The 19,439-nt window shown below is 35.7% G+C and overlaps 1 protein-coding gene across 1 annotated transcript in view; it reads right to left on the bottom strand.

Moving 5' to 3' along the window:
• Positions 1 to 15,658, bottom strand: part of SDR16C5 (short chain dehydrogenase/reductase family 16C member 5) — a 71,135-nt gene extending 55,477 nt beyond the window's left edge. The window contains exons 1-4 of the mRNA XM_036264425.1: positions 15,377 to 15,658; positions 13,608 to 13,739; positions 7,193 to 7,292; positions 6,415 to 6,548 (exon numbers count right to left, since the gene is read on the bottom strand). Of these exons, the coding sequence (XP_036120318.1) occupies positions 6,415 to 6,548; positions 7,193 to 7,292; positions 13,608 to 13,739; positions 15,377 to 15,658 (648 nt within the window). The remainder of the gene's footprint in view (positions 1 to 6,414; positions 6,549 to 7,192; positions 7,293 to 13,607; positions 13,740 to 15,376) is intronic.
• Positions 15,659 to 19,439: the final 3,781 nt, after the last annotated feature.

Below are 19,439 nucleotides of genomic sequence, written 5' to 3' on the forward strand. Positions count from 1 at the left end.
ATCTCACTTATTTGTGGAATACAATGAACATAACAGTCTGAGGAATGGGATCGTCCCAGAGATGTGGAAGTGGGGTACAGACTGACAAATCCCCAGAAGTGGAGGTGGTGGGGGAGAGATAAACCACAGAACTTATATGCAGGTATGCATGAACAATGGACATGGACAACAAAGCTGGTGACAGGGCAGGGAGGGAGGGTGAGGGGGGAATCAGTGGGGGAAAAAGGAGAAACATCTGTAACATAAATAAATTAATTTAAAATATGTTTTGTAAATCTCAAAGTATGTTTTGTATTTCTCTTATTAAATTTATTACTAAGTGTTTTATCATTTTTATGCTATTGTAAATGGAATTGGTTTATTAATTTTTTTTTTGTATTTTTCATTACAAGTATATAGAAATACAATTAAATTTTGTATATTGATCTTGTATGTTATTCCAGCAACCTCGCTTAATTTATTTCTTAGATCTAACAATTTGCATGCATATGAATATTCCTTAGGATTATCAATAAATACAAGATCATGTCATCTGAGAATAAAGATAGTTTTACTTCTTCCTTACCAATCTGGATACTTATTGTTTCATAGTCTTGCCTAATTGTCCTGTTTAACAGGAACTGCATCAGAGTTTTGAAAGCAGAGCCAGACATTTATGTCTGATTTTTAATCTTAGTGTAAAAGCCTTCAGTTTTTCACTATTAGGTATAATGTTAGCTGTAGATCCTTTTTCATAGATGCTGCTTATTAGGTTGTAGAAGTTCCCATCTATTCCTAGTTTCTCGAGTGTTTTTATAGTAAAAATGTTAGATTGTTATATGTTTTTTCTGTGTCTATTGATATGATCATGTGGCATTTTTTCTTTACTGATGTCATGTGTTACATTACATTATTTCTATATGTTAACCCAACCTTGCAGGACACATTACACTTGGCCATGGCGTGTTATAATTACTAGGTGTTGCTAGGTTCAGTTTGTTAGTATTTTATTGAGATTTTTATATTTATATTCATAAGGGATATTGAATTTTAGTTGTATTTTGTTGTGTTGTCTGTCTGATTTTGGTATCAGTGTTATAGAATGAGTTGGAATGTATTTAAGTCTCTTCTATTTTTGGAAGAGTTTTTGAAGGATTGATAATAATTCTTTAAATGTTTGCTAGAATTCACTAGTGAATCTATCTGCACCTGGGATTTTCCTCATGGAAAGTTTTTTAAATTACTCATTCAATCCCTTATTTAAGTAAATTTAGTTGTTTTTTGTTTTCTATTTCCTCTTGAGTTGGTTTTGTTAGTTTTGGTTCTTTAGGAATTTGTCTATTTCACCTAAGTTATCTAGTATTTTCTTTTCTTTTTTTTTTTTAAATTTAAAATAGATTTTTAGGGAAAGAGGAAAGGAGAGGGAGACCCTGAGAGAGAAACATCAATGAAAGTGAAACATCAATCAACTGCCTTCTGCACATGCCCCACTGAGGATTGGGCCCACAACCCAGGCATGTGCCCTGATCAGAAATCAAACCAACAACTTTTCAGTGCACGGGAAAATACCCAACCAACTGAGCCACACTGGCCAGGGCTATCTAGTATTTTCTTATGATTTATTTTTTTTTCTGTCAGAAATAATTTTCCTTCTTTTATTCCTGATTTTAGTAATTTGATTATTCTTTCTTATTTTTTGTTTGTTTACTCCAGCTAAAGTTTTATTAATTTTGTTGATCTTTTCATAAAATCAACTTTGGTTTCATTGATTTTTTTCTCTAGTTTTCTATTCTCTATTTCATTTATTTCTGCTATAAATTTTATTATTTCTAGTTGCTTTGGATTTAATGTGATTTTATTTTTTATAGTTTCTTAAGGTGGAAGATTTTTATTCAGAATCTTTCTTCTTCTTCTTCTTCTTCTTTTTTTTTTTTTTTGTGGTATGTACCCCTAGCAGGAACTGAACCTGGGACTCTCTGGTCCTCAGGCCGATGCTCAACCGCTGAGCCAAACTGGCCAGGGCTCTTCTTTTTAATGTAGTCATTTATAGCTACAAATATCCCTCTAAGAACTACTTTAGCTGCATCCCATAAGTTTTGGTATCTTGTATTTCCACATATTTACAAATCAAAATTTCTTCTGGGGTTGATTTCTAATTTCATTCCATTTTGGTCAGAGAACATGCTTTGCATCATTTAATTCTTTTCAAGTTAACCGATGGTGTTTTGTTGTCTAGCATATGGTCTATCTTGGAGAATGTTATATGTTTATGTGAGAAGGTGAATTCTGCTTTTATTACATGGAGTGTTCTATAAATGTCTATTAGGTCTATGCCTTTTAAAAAAATTTATCATAGGGCATCCTTTAATAAATTTTAATCTGTATTTTCTTTTAGTTATTTTCTTAGAGGTTTTCCTAGGGCATATAATGTGCATCTTAACCTATCAGAATCTACTTCAGATTTATACTACTTTAATTCCCAAGAGATACAGAAAATTTATTATATTTATTTTACCATATTATATTTACTTTACTATACTTTCTTTGCTATATTATCTCTCCCATGTTGTATTACTGTTATACATATTTGTCAATATATGTTTAAGGTAAAACATACATTGTTGTAATTATTTATAAATGTATGTTTTATAAAAACTGGGAAAAGGAGAAAAAATATATGTTTCTAGAGTTTATTATATCAATCGTCTCTCTTTTTGTTCTTTTCATTTCTTTCTGTGGATTTGAGTTACCTTACTCCTTTACAGCTTTGTGGCTACCAACTTTCTTTGTAATCTTACTGTCAAAATATTAAGTTTCTATATGACATAGGCCCAATAATACTATTATGTGCACATTATTTACACATTTAATTTTAAAATCAGTTAAGAAAAGGGAAGAAATATGTATTTTCACTGTCTTTTTAAAATAACTTACTTTATTACCTTTACTAGCATTCTTTGTTTTTCTTCATGTAAATTTAATTTATTTTTTTGGTGTCACTTGTAGCCTAAAGAACTTCCTTTAGCATTTTTTGTAAGATAAAGTGCTAGCAACAAATTCTTTCAGTTTTTGTTTTGCCTTAATTTTTTTTTTACTTCACTTTTATCTTATTTTGCCTTAATTTTTGAAACAAAGTTTTGCTGGATAGAAGATTCTTGGCTGATAAGTTTTGCCTTTCCCCACTTACAATATATCATCTACTGCCTCTGGCTTTTATTGCTTCTATTAAGAGATCAGCTGTTTATTGTGTTTGGGTTTCTTTGCATATAATGAGTCATTTTTCTCTTTTGCTTCCTTCAAAATTTTTTTTTGTTTTGTTTTTCAACATTTTTAGTATATGATGTGTTTGAGTGTGTCACCCTTTGTGTTTAACCTACTTCATGCATATGTAGCCTCATGAATATGTAAATTATTTATTTAAAAATTAAATTTGGGAAGTTTTCCGCCATTATTTTTTTGAATATTTTTCTGGTCCTTCAATATCTTTCTGTTATTCTCTGGTGATGTGATATGATCAATGGTGTACCAGATTTCTCTAAAGGTCTGTTCATATTTCTTCATTTTTCACTCTTTTCATCTCATTGCATACTATCTATTCATCTATCCTTAAGGTCACTTAGTCTCTTTTCTGCCAACTCAATTCTACTTTTGTTTCAGTTACTTTTTTCCCATTTCCAAATTTACACTGGTTCTTTTCTACCATCAAATTTATATTTGGTCCTTTTTTATCCAAAAACAATTTCTATCTATTTCTTGATATTTGGTGAAGTATTGTCATTAAAGTTTCTTTCCATTTTTAAAATATTTAGGGACCTGGAGAGTATTATATTAAGTGAAATAAGCCATTTAGAGAAAGACAAATATCACATAATCTCACTTATTTGTGGAATATAATAGACCTAGAGACATAGAAATAGGGATCAGACTGATAAACCTTAGGTTGTGGGGGGTGGGGGGAGAGAAACCAAAGAATTTATATGCATAAAGACATAGACAACAATACTGTGAAGGGGGGTTGGGAGTGGGGAAGAGAGTGTCAATAGGGAGAAAAGGAGAAACACATATAACAAAAATAAATTAATTTAAAAAAATAAAGTAATTATAATATTAAAAACAAAACAAAATAAAATATGCATATCTTTAGATCTTTGAGTGTATTTATGATAGCTTCTTTGAAGTTTGTCTACTAAGTCTAATATCTGGGTCACCTTCAAGGTAACTTACATTGCATACATTTTTTTTTTTTCCTGTGTATGGGTCATACCTTCCTGTGTCTTTGCATATCATTGTTTTTTGTTAAAAAGTAGCCATTTTATGTGATATGTTGTAGCAACCTGATAATAGTCCTCCATTGGGTTTGTTATTAGGGTTGTTTGCTAATTTATTTAGTGACTTGGCTAGACTAGTTAAGTGCAGTTTGTCTCTTCTGTAATGTGTAGCTTCTGATGTCATTCCTTGGTGAATGCCATCTTGGGCATGCATACAGTTTACCTGACTGTCAGAGGTAACTAAGTTTAGCCAGGCAATCTTTGTCTCTTTCTCTTAAGTTTTTAGCTGGTCTGTCTGTATTCATATCACATCCAGCTTTTAACCTGTACAATTTGCTGGCTGGTTGCACTGTTTCCTGGATAGTACTGTGATCTGTGGTCTTAGCCATTTGAAGTTAAGTCCCAAGGCAGAGTCACAGAGATCCTAGTCTTTGAAGCTGATTTTGACCCTTGCCTGGCAGAACTGCTGTGTTATGAAGCAGAAGCTGGGTGTGATGAGAAACTCACTCTTCACTGGTGGCCCCACACGAATTGACCCTATTGAGTAGTATCTGTGAGTTGGCAGGAAGTAGTGCCACTATCCAGCTGAAGCCATTACCCTTTATGTATATTCCACAATACAGAGACTCAGAGTTTGGGATCTGCCAAAATGTACTCTCTAGTGAATGTACCTAAAGTAAGTCTTCTAACTTAATGAGATGGTAGGGATGGGACTTGAAACTTGACTGCTGAAATTACTAGTGTGGCTCTCTAACAACAAATTGCTGTCCTGGAAAGAGGAATTGCTCTCTTTACCAATAATAACCTCTCCTCTGATCTTTCCTACCCAGTGGGTGTTGAGGGAAAAGGAACAAATACTGTCTTGCTGAGTCTATATACTCAATATAGGCCTTCCACAGAAAATGGGATCTTCTGATGTTTACTCACTTCCAAATTACCCAGAATAGTATTCTACCCCAGGGAGCTGGGGGAACTGGAAACTGTTACTTGCTTGCCAAGCCCACTGAAAATAGTTATTCTGCAAGGCAGAGCTGTGGGTGGATAGGTGTAGCCCCTAGCCCAAATGTCATGGCCTTCCCCTAGATTTTCTTGAATAAACACATCGATTTGTTGCATGCGTTTGAACAATCTCTGAAGATTTTGAATGATTATCTTTGCTAATTTTGACCAGCTAAATAGATGTGTCTTTATGAGAGATTTCCCCATCGATATTCTGAGAACTCTTCACCACCTGTTTTGGCACTTTTATTTAATTTTATAGTTTTACTAGACTCTCAAGGGTCTCATTGCTTTCTAGCTAGCCTTTTTTGTTGGCTCTCTCTCTTTCCTACAATTATAGCTGATTCATGTCATTTGGATCATGTTTGTCTCCTTTTCAGTGATTATAATGACTACACTTGCTCTCAGACATGTTTATATGTTTCAATATATTTGACTGATTGGCTTCTTTGTGTAAAAGCTCTCATATATTTCATTTGCATCTTTGTTTGGACTATTGTACAAAGTATAACCTTTATATCAAAATACACATCCCCCCAAAACTTTTCCACTTATATTAATTACAAAATAGTTTATTTTTGGGTTATTTTTAATTCAGTATACTTGTTAGAAAATAACTTATGTTCCCAATACCATAAAGCTAAATATTTTAATAATTTATCTGTACTAATTTTTCTGTTATATTATTCTGATGAACAATTTAGGTTTAAGTTTTCACCATACTATAAATTTAATAACCATATTATTATCTTTAAATTAAATACATTCATTAACTTAATTATTTAATGATAATTATTATTATTTTTTGCATTCATCTTCAGATAGAGTGGGAGGGAGAAAGGGAAGAAGAGAAAGAAACATCGATGTGAGAGAGACTTGCTGCCTACACGACCCCAATCAGGGCCAGGGACATACTGCAAGTGAGGTACATGTCCTCAGCGCGAACTGAATCTGGACTCTCTGGTCTGCAGGCCGCACTCTAACCGCTGAGCCAAACTGGCCAGGGCTTAATTTTTTTTCTTTTACTAAATTAGGCATTCAAATTATTTCTTGTGCTTTACTGTCTGTGCATAGTTCAAAACTTCAAAATAGAAAGATAATTGACATATATTGGAAGATTATTATAAGAGCAATGGTTACTGTAAGTGTTCACTTACTTTATTGTAACACCATCAAACATTCCAGTTTTGATGAAAGATGAGCAAATAATAGTGGTTTTAATGTTACTTTTCAGTACTAGTCTTAATTCAAAGAAGAGAGACTCTGCAAAGCCAACAGCTGCATATTTGCTTGAACAATAGTCTAAAACAAAATAAAAAATTGTTAGTAACAAAATTTGACAAGTTAATTTTTATAATTATTTTAAAAGTTGAAACTATCTTTTTTATGGTTTATCCTTGGGTCCTTGGGGATAAAGCATTATTTCAGTTTCTCTTAACCTAAGAAAACTAATGAGCCAAGAGGCCCATTCTTTCATCTGTTTTTTAATATATATACTTTTTCATCCTCATCCGAGGACACTTTTCCATTTATCTTCAGATACAGCGAGAGGGAGTAAGGGGGGAAGAGGGAGAGAGAGAAACATCGATGTGAGAGAGACACATCGAGTGGTTGCCACCCACACGATCCCAACCCGGATGGGAACAAATAGCAACCGAGGTTCGTGCTCTTAGTGGGAACTGAACCCGGATCTCTCTGGTCTGCAGGCCGACACTCTGACTGCTGAGTTAAACTGGCCAGGGCTCTTTTATTTGTTTTCTGTTTTTGTTTTTTTTAAAGAAGAGAATATCTCCCCTTACCACTGCCATTTTAAATATGAAAATGTAACGCTGGTATTACAAATAGAGTCAAATTTACTTTGGTGCAGGAAGAGTTTTTATACTTTGAAAGAATCCCAATTTCTGGGTGCCATGGACGGGTAATATAAAGACACATAAAGTACTCACCTGAGAGTCCACTAACACCAAGTAACCCTGCTATACTTGCAATACAAACCAAGTGACCATGGTTAGCTTTCAACATGGCAGGAAGGAAGGCCTTATAAGTCTGGAAGATATAAATATACTGTGTTAATATTTCATTCATTTATTATTTATTAGTTCAATAAGTATTTAATGAATTTACAGATTCACTTACGACGTGTTAAATCCCATACAGCAGTGCAAAATAGTCACTAGTACCATGCAGTCACTGTTCTTAAGGGTCTTAAAATTTATTATCTGTTAATCTATAAGAAATACTATTTGACTTGTTTTTCTTTTTAAGTTAACTATACCAATTGAATTAAATCAACATTTTACATTTATAGTTTGCTAAAAAACAAACCTTAAAACCTAATTCTTATTAATATACTAAGCTCTTCCTGTAATTTACAGCAATTTGAATTAAAATATAATCACATTCATTTTCATGGCTTTATGATAAACAAGATTCCTCTTTAAGTCAATAAATTGACAGCATGGGAAAAACTGCTCAAAAAAAGGTTAGATTCAATGCAAAGAAAACTCAATCTGGTAAATAAAGTGCTTTGCAATGGTCTACCATAACATATAAATATTTTAGCTATTTTGGTAAAATTCACTTATTCATCCTCAACTAAGATATTAATTCAGTGTCCTAAAATCCCATGCCATGAAAAAGTTCTGTGCTTCTTAGATTCTCTCAAGGAACTTCTTCATTCTCTTTTCCTCTAATGCTGAGACTTTTTAATCAAATATCTATTCAGAAATAATAATCCAAAACTTGGAAATAAGGCAAAGAGATGACTGTGTGATTTTCAACATACTAGAACATTTTCTAATAATTTTGCTTGAGGTACACCTAACTCTCTTGGCAACGCAACTTGGACTAATTATTGGGACCCAGATGTTTCACAATCCTGTAAAATTAGAAAATAACATGTAGAAAACTAATAGGTGTAAAATTTTTATTTTTAAATGTATTACAGATGTCCCTTCTTTTCCCCCTATTGACCCCCTCCTCCCCTGCTCCTGCACCCCTCCTGCCTTCCCCACACTATTTTCTGTGTTCATTGATTATGCATATATGCATAGAAATTATTTGATTTATCTCTTCCTGCGCCCCTTCTCCCTTCTTTTTGAGGTTTGTCAGTCTAACACCCAATTTGTACTTCTTAATCCCTTCACGTTTTCACCCATTCCCTAGCCCCCCTCCCATCTGGCAACTCTGTATCTATGATTCTGTTTCTGTTCTGCCTGTTCATTTTGTTTGTAGATTCAATTGTTGATAGATATGTATTTATTGCCATTTTATTGTCCATATTTTTTATCTTTTTCTTCAAGAAGACCTTTCAACATTTCATCTAATACTGGTTTGGTGATGATGAACTCCTTCAGATTTTTCCTGTCTGGGAAACTATATGTCCATCAATTCTAAATGATAGCTTTGCATGATAGAGTAATTTTGGTTGTAGGCCCTTGCTTATCATCACTTTCAACGTCTCTTGTCATTCCTTTCTGGCCCGCAAAGTTTCTTTTGAGAAATCGGCTGATGGTCTAGGGAAGCTCCTATGTAGCTAACAAATTGCATTCTTTTTCATTGACTGTACAAATCTAAATTCCTTATATCATCAATTTATTAGCTGTGTTATTCTGCTGGTTTTTCCATAAATGAATTAAGTAAAACCTTGGAAGACAGTGCTCACCATCTATTCCTATGAGATTTATGATTTTAATGATGTCAGAATTTGGTGTTAAGAGTTTTACAGAGCCTGCTGAGATGTGCTTACCTACAAGGACCCAATAGAGCAGGGAGTAGCTACTGGTTCAAAGAATGTCATCTTGCTTTCCAGGTCTTCGGGTCTGATTAACCTTGTTCCAGGATTGAATTGATTGGTGAGTTTCTGCTTAGCTATAGATAACTGGCTTTTTTTTTTTTTTTTTTTTGACAATTCATGCTCAAATGTGGTAACATGTTATATGTTTGTCTTGTGCTGTTCTTTTTTATTTTCCCCAAAAATTCAAAATAGAAAATATCATTGTATCTGTCATTACTGCAGGCTAGTTGGAAATGGCAAGAGTTGGTTATTGTCGTTCAGCAGAAATGTATGAAAAATCTAGCCTGGGCTCCAGAGGGTATATCTAGAATGATGATCTGGGATGTAGGGACTGGAGGTCCAGCTACAGAATCATTATGAGTGTCTGAAAGTTTGCAAACTTTCAGTTAGGTGAAGCTGAGTAACAGAGTTAAAGGTATGTGTCAGTGTTACTTTTAATAAGAAATTTCATGGGGTGAGGCAATGAAACTCCTTAGATGAAAGGGAAAAAGGGTAGTGGCCTATAGCAGTCTACCATATGGCTGAAAACTGGTGAAATTTAAAAGGATCAGGGTATCTTTTTTTTATCATTTAATGATATTTAAGGTTTTGAATTAAGCAGAACATGTTAAATGTAAAATGTTGACATAAACATCTTAATATTATTATGCAATGTTTTGAAAAATATTTAACACAATATTTCTAATATTAACAAAAATATTCCCTTAGCTAATTCATTAAATATATTATTTAACTACGACAGTTATAAACACTACAGGAAAAGATCACATAACAAAAATGTCATTTAGATTAACATTATTAATTAAATGTTTAAAGTATTACAAATGTAAAGAACAATAAAAAGTAAAGGATTAGGGTAGGCAGTTACCTACGTACAGGGATCTAGTCACTTGCACAGGTTCTGTTTTGTCTGTTTTCCCACGAGGTGTCCCCCTCCCACCCAAATGTATCTGTACGTTTTTTTGCTTTTCAGCCAAGGCTGGGACCACTTTTCTTTTTCTGTGTTCAATTAAGAAAAGTTTTTCTTCACAGAGAAAAAGTGACTGGGTATTTCAAGGGTCTGTTTGTGTTTGTTGTCCTACGTGCCAGTGAGGACATTTTAGGACATTCTAGAAGGTGAATTTATCATAAAAATCCATTAGTTGTTCTCACTATATAGATATCCATCATTAAAAAGAAGAAAAATGAATGCATAAATGTTCAGTGAACAATTAATGAAACTTGTAAAATGCATTTTTAAATGGGGAACTTAATAGAGAAAATATATATCAATCCAGGTTTACACATTATTCATAATCAAGGTAAATCTACGAAATAATGAGACTTGTTAGAGAAACAACTATATCTATTTTCTCTGATTTTTTCACATGCGGAATATAATGCAAAAAAAGCATCAGATTTGCTTTATTTTACTTTGTTGAGTTTGATGTAAGACTTAGCTTTTTTCATGGAAAAGCCTATTTAATGGACTTTTTAGTTCTTTTTTCCTTTATTGATTTTTAGAGAGAGAGAAAGGGAGAGGGAGAGGGAGAGAGAGACAGAAACATTGATGTGGAGATTTGGCCTACAACCTGGGTATGTGCTTTGACCAGGAATTGAACCAGTGACCTCTTGGTGCATGGGTTGATGTTCAACCACTGAGCAACACTGGCTGGGCTAGTTTGTTTTTTTCACATTAGTTATAGGTCAAATAAGTAAGTTATTATTGTTTTGATAAAATATTTCAGGTTATGATGAATGAAAATATGTGTTCAGTTAAATTGAATTACAACATAATAACTTTGAAAGGACTGGTGTTTTTGAACTTCAGATAGTTATGCCAGGTGTTTGGACTTAGTTACTCCACTTGCACTGTCTTCTACAATTCTGCCATGTTATCTTTTTGACATCCTTTTAATATCTCCAGTGACTATGGTTCTCTGTAGTATCAACTTAAGTGACTTGAATACTTTAAGATGATATCAATGTGGGTAAATTTATAAGATATCTTTGGTATCTATAAAATAGTTTTAAAAATTAAAATTCATAGAGCAAAGGTATAGAGTAAGCTAGCACAAATTTGACTTGTCTTTCTAAAGCTTGAATTGAGAAGATAAGTTTAATATGGCATACACTGCATCTTCTAATATGATAATAAAGTTATATTTTAAAGTTATGATTGAAAGCCAATCATGATATTGATATATAACTATATGTATATTTTATGTGTTTTAGACCATATATGTTAATGCATATTAAAATTAATAAGCAAAATAAATATATATATTTATTAATACCTTTTCTGTAACTATGTAAATGAATGAAACCAAACAGACTAGGACACACAATATAATGGTACAAGTTCAGAGGTGACATGAAGACTGAAAAATGAGAAGGAGCTACCATGTGAGAGTCAGGAGAAAGAATATTCTTGTTAGAGAGAACAGCTTGACAAAGACCCTCAGACAGGTAAGAGCTTGATGTGCTCTGGGGTCCTTTCAGGATCCTTGGAGTATAGAAAGTGAGCAGAAAGTAGAGAAAATGAGAGGCGGCCCACAGAGGTAGGAGGATATTGCCATATCATGTAGGGGCCTCCAAGCCATGGTAGGTAACTGTATGTTGTTCCAAGTGCATTTGGAATGTTTGCACATTTTTGAGCAAGAGAGTGAGATGATTTGGTTAAAGATCACTTTGTTCCTGTCTGAAGACAAGTTAGAAAGCACCAGTGTTGAGGATGGAGGCCATGTTGAGCTGCTGGTGAAAGATAACAATGTATAGGGCCAGGACTAGCTGCAGAGAAGGAGAGAGATGAGTGCCCTTGGGCATGTTTTGTAGGGAGAACCAAGGATGTTGGCAGAATTGGAGGAATCAAAGATGGCTTCTATATTTGTGGTGTGGTTGGATATGGGTGCCCCCTAGCTCCATATGCCAAGATGATATTTCCCTTTCCCAAATAAATTTTATGTAGGATGGTAGAGGGAAAGAAATCAGTGATTTCACAAACATTTATGCAACCTATTGTATGTCAAGTACTGTGTGAGGTGCTCACTAAATATTGGTTGAAAAAGGTTTGTTGGGTTCCAGTGAGGTTTTTCAGTGACCAAGAAAGAAGATCAAGAGAATAGTTCTGAGGACCTTAGATGGTAAGTAGAGAAGCACTGAATGGAAAGAAAGGGTAGCCTGGGATACCTAAAATAAACCCATTCCAAGGCCCTGTCCTTGGAGTCACAAAAGACTGAGGCCCTGCCTCTCCCTTCCTTCCCCATGACTCCCAAGGCCCAGTTCCAGCCACCTGTGCCTCCTACATGCCCCACCCCTGCTGGTATCTGTTCATTTCATCACAGCTTCAAGTATAAGCCCCCTTGGTAATGCAAGTCTTCTTCAGCCTCCTTTTTATTTTCCAGACTTGCGTTGTCCAAAATGGAAGCCTCTTGGCATATGTGGCTATTTAAATATGCATTTAAATAAGTTAAATTACATGAAATTAAGAGTTTAGTTCCTCAGGCCCACCTACCATATTTCAAGAGCTCAAGCTGTGGGCAACTGGTGGCTACCACATTGGGAAGCACAGAAAAAGAACTTTTCCATGATTATAGGTAGTTCTACTAGACAGTGCTAATTTAGACAATCTAGGCTTCAAGAAAGACAGCCCAGTCCTGGCCAGTGTGGCTCAGTGGATAGAGCATCAGCCTGCACAGTAGAAGGTCAAGGGTTTGATTCTCGGTCAAGGGCACTTACCTGGATTGCAGGTTTGATTCTTGGCCCTGGTCAGGTGTGTGTGGGAGGCAACCAATTGATGAGTATCTCTCACATCAATATTTCTCTCTATCTCTCTCCCCCTCCCTCCTTTCCACTCTCTCTAAAATTCACTGGAAGAAATATCCTACAGTGAGGATTAACCAAAAAAAAAAAAATTTTTTTTAAAGAAAAGAAAAATAGTTCTGAGTTAGAAATTTACTAATTTTCCCTCTATAAAGAGTCTCCTTTCTCTCTTGCTTCTTCTTAATGTAAGTTTGGGCAATTACTTAGTAGTTGCAGGACCTGGGTAAGTCATTTAAACACTTTGAGTCTCAGTTTTCTTATTTGTAAAATGAGAATGAAATGGCCCATGGCTGCCATGTGCAGGAAAAGAACTCAGAGCAGTGCCTGGGATACAGTGAGAGCTTATTTCCATTGTTTTAATGCCCAGCTGTACATACACATAAACCATGACTCTAAAAATAGCCACTTTCTGTCTGCACAAGCTCCCTTTTTGCTCATGAACAAATTAAATCTCTTTTGTATAATGGCTGTCACATTCTGTTTGTATTTTGGTGGAAAGATTTCTGAATAGCATAATACATCTCGAGATCAAACTAGAGAGGATAGAGGGAAGGGCCCTACGCTGAGAGTTTGGAGAGGGCAAGAATAGGAAAAGCTAAGCTGAGTGTGTGGCAAAGTGAAACCTGGATGAGAGGCCGGTAGTTTATGAATGGGAAATTCAGAAAGGGTATATTTACAGATAAATGGCTGAACAGTTGGTTGCAGAAACACATGGAGTTTTCATACTTATCAACAAAAGAAAATGAAAAACAATGAAGATTTACCCAAATATGAGCTAAGGCATTTACATGAAATGACCTTTCCAGCATATCATCGGAAGTGTTGAGAAACAATTTTCCTGTCACAACTCCAGCATTATTAATGAGGAGGGTCACATCTCCAACTTCTTCCTTAACCTGTACAGAAGTGAGGTGAATGTTAATTCATTTGAGGTGTTGCATTTTCATGTTTATTTTTCCAGGTAATTTTTTTTTTTCATTTTATTCAGGTAGTTTTTTTAAAACTAAGTATTTGATCTTGCACATGGAACATTAGCAATTTTAAAGTAACTTTATGATCAGTTATATTAACAAAACCACTGTGATTTATCAATTTTATATAAAGAATCTTAATTTTTGTGTGTGTAGAGATGACCTAATATTACATTTTTTCTCTACCTCCTATTTCTGTTGTGCTACTAACCCTTCCCTGCTGGTTGCTAATGTTGAGAGTGTTGCATGAGTGATGTCTAATTCTTTCAGCATGCTTCCAAATGTCTAGGTTTCCCCTCAGCATGGTGTACCTGATAGTTATTTCTGTACATGTCTTCTTCCTGACTCTCCTGTGAGTTGGGTGGCAGGAACATATCTTATTCCCCTAGAGCCTGGACAGTGCTTGGCATGAAGACATCCCAAATACAGATGTGTTTGGCCCACTGTCCAGAGAGCCTGTGCACTTCTGCTTAAAAGACCTCCCCAGATATAATTCCTGTTTGTGGCTGATGTTTCCCTGAGGTCCATAGCTATGCTCCAGCATTTTCCTTCACCCTTCCCTTCTGCGTTGCCCACCTTGCCTGCTTGCCCTTTCTACCCTTTCTACTCAGAGGCAAATGTGCTCCAGAAACACTGCAGGGATTTTCTCTCTTTCACAATTTGTCTCAAATTATGGCTTTGTGGATGTTAGGGATAAAGCTGGCCCAGAGGCAAATCATGATGCATGTTTAAACAACCATTTGGAGACTTTCTTTTTGCCCTGAACTGGATCTCTGGAGCTGGTACAGCAATCTGTTTTGATTTTTTTGTTTTTGAACAGGAAGCACTACCTGCCTTGGCTTGGTTTTCTAATTTCTGGTCCATGTATTGCTTCATGTTGAGCCTTCCAGACAATACAATTGGGAGATAGTAGGTAAATGTTGCTCCTGATGTGGTTAAGTCGAACAAGTTTTGAAAGATGGGTTAATATTGCTGAGCTGACATTGGGTTGAGGGATTAGACTCCTATACTTTGGGGAGATGCAAGACAGAAGAAGACGTCCAGGAGAGCCTAACTTTTCGAGAAGAACGTTCCACTGACTTGACGAGGGGATCAATGTGAGCAAGTGCTTTGTTTTAGACTAATTGCAGGGGAGGAACATGGGCCTGAAAAGAGATGGAATCTTTAATGTAAGGTATTCTTGTATATTTAAGAAAAACCTAATGGTCACTGTCATCTTGTCCAAGACCTAGAAAGGGCAGGTAACTTGGTAAGAATTGCAAAACCAATGAGCAACAGAGCCAGGACTAGTCTTAGTTTCTTCTGACCCCTGATAGTAAATAAGTTGCTAAGGAAAACAGTTGCGCAACAACTCAGAAGGCTCATTAGATTCCCACTTGCACTGTTTTATTCTATGCCTTTTTGTGAAGGCTATAGTGTCAGATTCCTGACATGCAAGAGGCACACAGAGACCTTGGAGGAAGTCTATGACAAACTTTTTTCCTCCTCTCTTTGTGAAAGCACATATTAGAATCAATATTTTGATAGGCCATGGAAGCTAAGAAGAATGTGAATTCCCTTACCTGATCAGCAACTTTGTAGACCTCTTGCCTGTTGCTACAGTCACACTTATAGGCAAATACTTTCTCATCACCTTTTTGTTTGGCCAGTCTACACGTTTCCATATTTCCTTCTTCATTAATGTCCCATAGAACTACAATGGCTCCAAGGCTGGCAAATTTTATGGCCATTAACCTCCCAATTCCACTTCCAGCTCCTGTTATAAGTACAATCTCTCCAGTGACATCCTTTTTTCCCTTAGGTATTACCTTGTAAATTAAAGATTCTAAAAAATAATATAACATTTTTCCCGAAAATGTGAAGGTGTCCAAAATTACATTCATGTTGATTCACTGAAGAAAAGAATGTCCTAATAAGAAAAAAGATAATATAAATTTATTACATTATCACAATTGCAATATACACGAATTAAATATTTAGTACAAAGGGATTTAACCTTGAGACATTAATTATCCAAAATATATATTTTGGCAACAACTGCTAAAATGGTTGGATTTTTAAATTATATAAATAATGAGTATAAAATATTTTATGTCAACAAGAATCTTTCCAACTAATAGGGCACTTTCTTACACATAATCTCATCTGGCCTGTAGGGTAGATCACAGATTACTAGGACAGCTTTATAGAGAAGACTAAGGTCTTTGAATCTTGATTTGCCCAACATTATGTGACTAGTAATCCAAGATTTTGTTTAATTCTCAGTCTAGTCATTTTTCTAGTAAATGAACACATTTGCTGATCTCATATCCAATAGAAATTTGCTTTTCATCAGGCAGATGTTCAATACTACAAAATAACATCAGAACACAATAAAAACTTGTATATGTTCTCAACTGATCCTTACAATATCCCTCTGAGAGAGTCAAGCCAGGTACAGTTATTACTATTTTATAGTGGTGATCTGAGATAAGAAATATTGAGTAGCTTTATTCAATGTCACATAGCTAACTAATAAAACAGGCAACATTGCCCTGGCTGATTTGGCTCAGCGGTTAGAGCATTGGCTCATGGACCTGAGAGTCCTGGGTTCGGTTCCTGCTAAGGGCATGTACCTTGGTTGCAGTTTGTCCCAGGCCCTGGTTGGGGTCATGTGGGTGGCAATCACTCAATGTGTCTCTCTCACATCGATGTGTCTCTCTCCCTCTCCCTTCCTCTCTCTCCCTCAAATCTATAAAAACATATATACATATATATAATAGTGACCTGAATCCTTTAAAAACAAAACAAAACAGGCAACATTAAGATCAAGGATGGAGGTCTCCTGAATTCTAGTCCAGGCTTTTACCATTAGAATAGACTTTTCTTCAGCTAATGTGTACTTTTCCCAGACTCACCTTAACAAAAAATAATACAGCATTTTTTGATTCTAGTGATACATCCTTGATTTTTGATAATCACATTCTGTTACACTTGAACATTACTGTGCAATCATTTCATGTAGAAAGTAGATACAGATATCTAAAGAACCCACATTAAAACAGACCACAGGTGCTTGAGGAAACAACCACTAGCATAATAATAATAATATAATATATATAATATTATATATAAATGTAATAATAATAATAATACAGCAATACATATGGAATCATGCTACAAAGTTCTAAGGGCTCTCTGTGCATTTAACTCTTATAAGGTTGTCCTGTTTTGTAGTTAAGAACAGAGTTACTGCCCTGGCCAGTTTGGCTCAGCGGTTAGAGCGTCGGCCTGCGGTCCGGAGAGACCCGGGTTCGGTTCCCGCTAAGGGCACGTACTTTGGTTGCAGTTTGTCCCCGGCCCTGGTGGTCGTGCGGGTGGCAGCCACTCGATGTGTCCCTTCACGTCGATGTTTCTCTCTCTCTTTCCCTTCCTCTCTCTCCCTCCCATTCTATCTGTACAAAAAATGGAAAAATATCCTCGGGTGAGGATAAAAAAAAAAAAAAAAAAAAAAAAAAGAACAGAGTTACTAAGAGGCTAAGCAAATTATCCCAATGGCCACATGGTTAATAATAGTGAGGATGGAATTTGAACCCACATGATGACTTCACTCTTCAAACTCTCAAATGTTAAGAGATATAGCGAAAAGAAAAAGAAAAAAGGCAAGTGCTGAGTCTGGTAAAAAGAATGATCTTTGCATTACATTTATTTCATGTTAGTCAGGAGTTAATTTTGAGATGTCCCAAAGACCCAAGTGAGGGCGCCAAAGAACCCAGGCTGCTTTCATTTTTCTGTTAGCTCTGACCTGCCAGAAATTTCAACTGAGATGAGATAGAAAATGAGCATTATTTCCAGGACACCTTTATAAATATTTAACTGGATTTTTGGAGGGAAGAAAAATCCTAGGGAATTGTGCCTTCAGGATAGAGCAAGCAAAAGGGGCATTGCAGATCTCTTTCATTAGTTTATTTGGATTTATTGAGAACATTAACCATATCCCTAACGGTATTTTCCTTGGAAAATGTAGGAACTTTCACTTGCCTTGACAATCACTAGGAGTTAATGTGCATTTAAAGTTTGTAACCAGGAAAGACATCAAGCTAGGGTAAATTCACTCTCTTCTCCAAGCTTATATACACTTTTCTGGCTCAAGCACAGTCCTGGCAAAATGTAACGCATTGTGATTATGAAAACAAATGATAAGGCATTTTTGGATGAAACAAGAGAAGATTGTGACTTTTCTCATACTTTTTCTCTAGGAGAGTTTATTCTCACAGTAGGTGATTTTTCTTGAAAGAAATTCAAGCAGCTTTATGTAAAATTTACTAAACTTTAGCAATATATTGTTACATTTTGGGACTATTCAGAGGACAAGAGTTTTGACATGTCCCCAGCCATTCATTGTTTAAATATTCCCTGAATTAAGAGGCGTCACTCTCAGGCTGCTGAAAGCATTCAATTTTGGAATAAAGGAGAAAGTATGTGTAAGCCCTGGATGCAGGAAGTGCTGGCCAGAAAAAATGACTGCTCCCAGGTGGGTCCTCGGGCAGTCATGGCAACCAGGCAGTTAGAAAAAATCATTAAACATTATAACGAGCAAGCATTTATTAATTAAGTACTGAATTAAGTACTTTCCATGCCTTGTTTTATTTAATCCCCCAAATAGCCCTGTGGGGTAAGTGTGATTCAGACAGGTAAATAATTTGTTAAGGGGTGCACAGTGCTGACGTAGAAATGGGATTTGAGCCCACACTATGATTCCAGAACTCCTACTCCTTTGACCACTACATATTAAGAGCCCTAAAGAAACTGGGCTTTAAATCACAAGGACCTCCTTTCATTTTTCAAGCGCATTCTGAGCACTTCAGGTTAAAAGATGACTGGGAGGATGTTGTAAAAATACCTGACTCCCAATAATGTTAAAAATATGAAAACAACAAATATAATAATTTTGTAAATTGCAAAATGCAATGCAAATATTGATTTCTATCATTGGCACAAGAGAATCTCTGATAATGAGTTCATGGCCACTCATCCATAAAGATAACCATTGTGCAGGCCTAGAAGGCGTTTTTCTACATTATTGAACTTTCCTCAACTGTGAAATTGCTGAGGAGGGCTTGGGAGAAGGATTTGTACAAGAATTTATCTGAATCCCATTCTTCTCGTGAGCTGTTGGTAAACATAGGGCCCTGTTGTTAGGCCAAATCCACATGTTCACCTGCGCCCAGTGGGGCCCACAAACATGTCTCCTCCCTCCTACCCCTTGCCTTTCACCTTTGCCTTTTCACCTCTTCCCCTCACCCTGCTAAAAGTCAGCAAAGTGAGCAAAAACAATTAGATAATAAGAATAAAGAGACACTGGAGATGGTAATAATATTACCTCACAGCCCTATTTGGGAACTGTATTAAATTGTGCCCAGAGAAACTGATGTCAGGAGCAGGCACCTAATAATTTCTCCTGAGTGGTAAAAGTGTTACCCTAGTTAGCTATATATTAATTAAGATAAGGACACAAAAGGGAGTTGGGACACTGAACCTGTTTGCTTCACTAGGAAGCTACAACCTCATGATCCTCAGGAAACCACCCTTCCAATCCCTGTAGATCTCTGGGGGAAGGGATGGAACAAAGAGGGAGATAAGGAC

Source organism: Molossus molossus, unplaced genomic scaffold (assembly GCF_014108415.1).
Source record: "Molossus molossus isolate mMolMol1 unplaced genomic scaffold, mMolMol1.p scaffold_m16_p_16, whole genome shotgun sequence".
NCBI classification, from domain to species: Eukaryota; Metazoa; Chordata; class Mammalia; order Chiroptera; family Molossidae; genus Molossus; species Molossus molossus.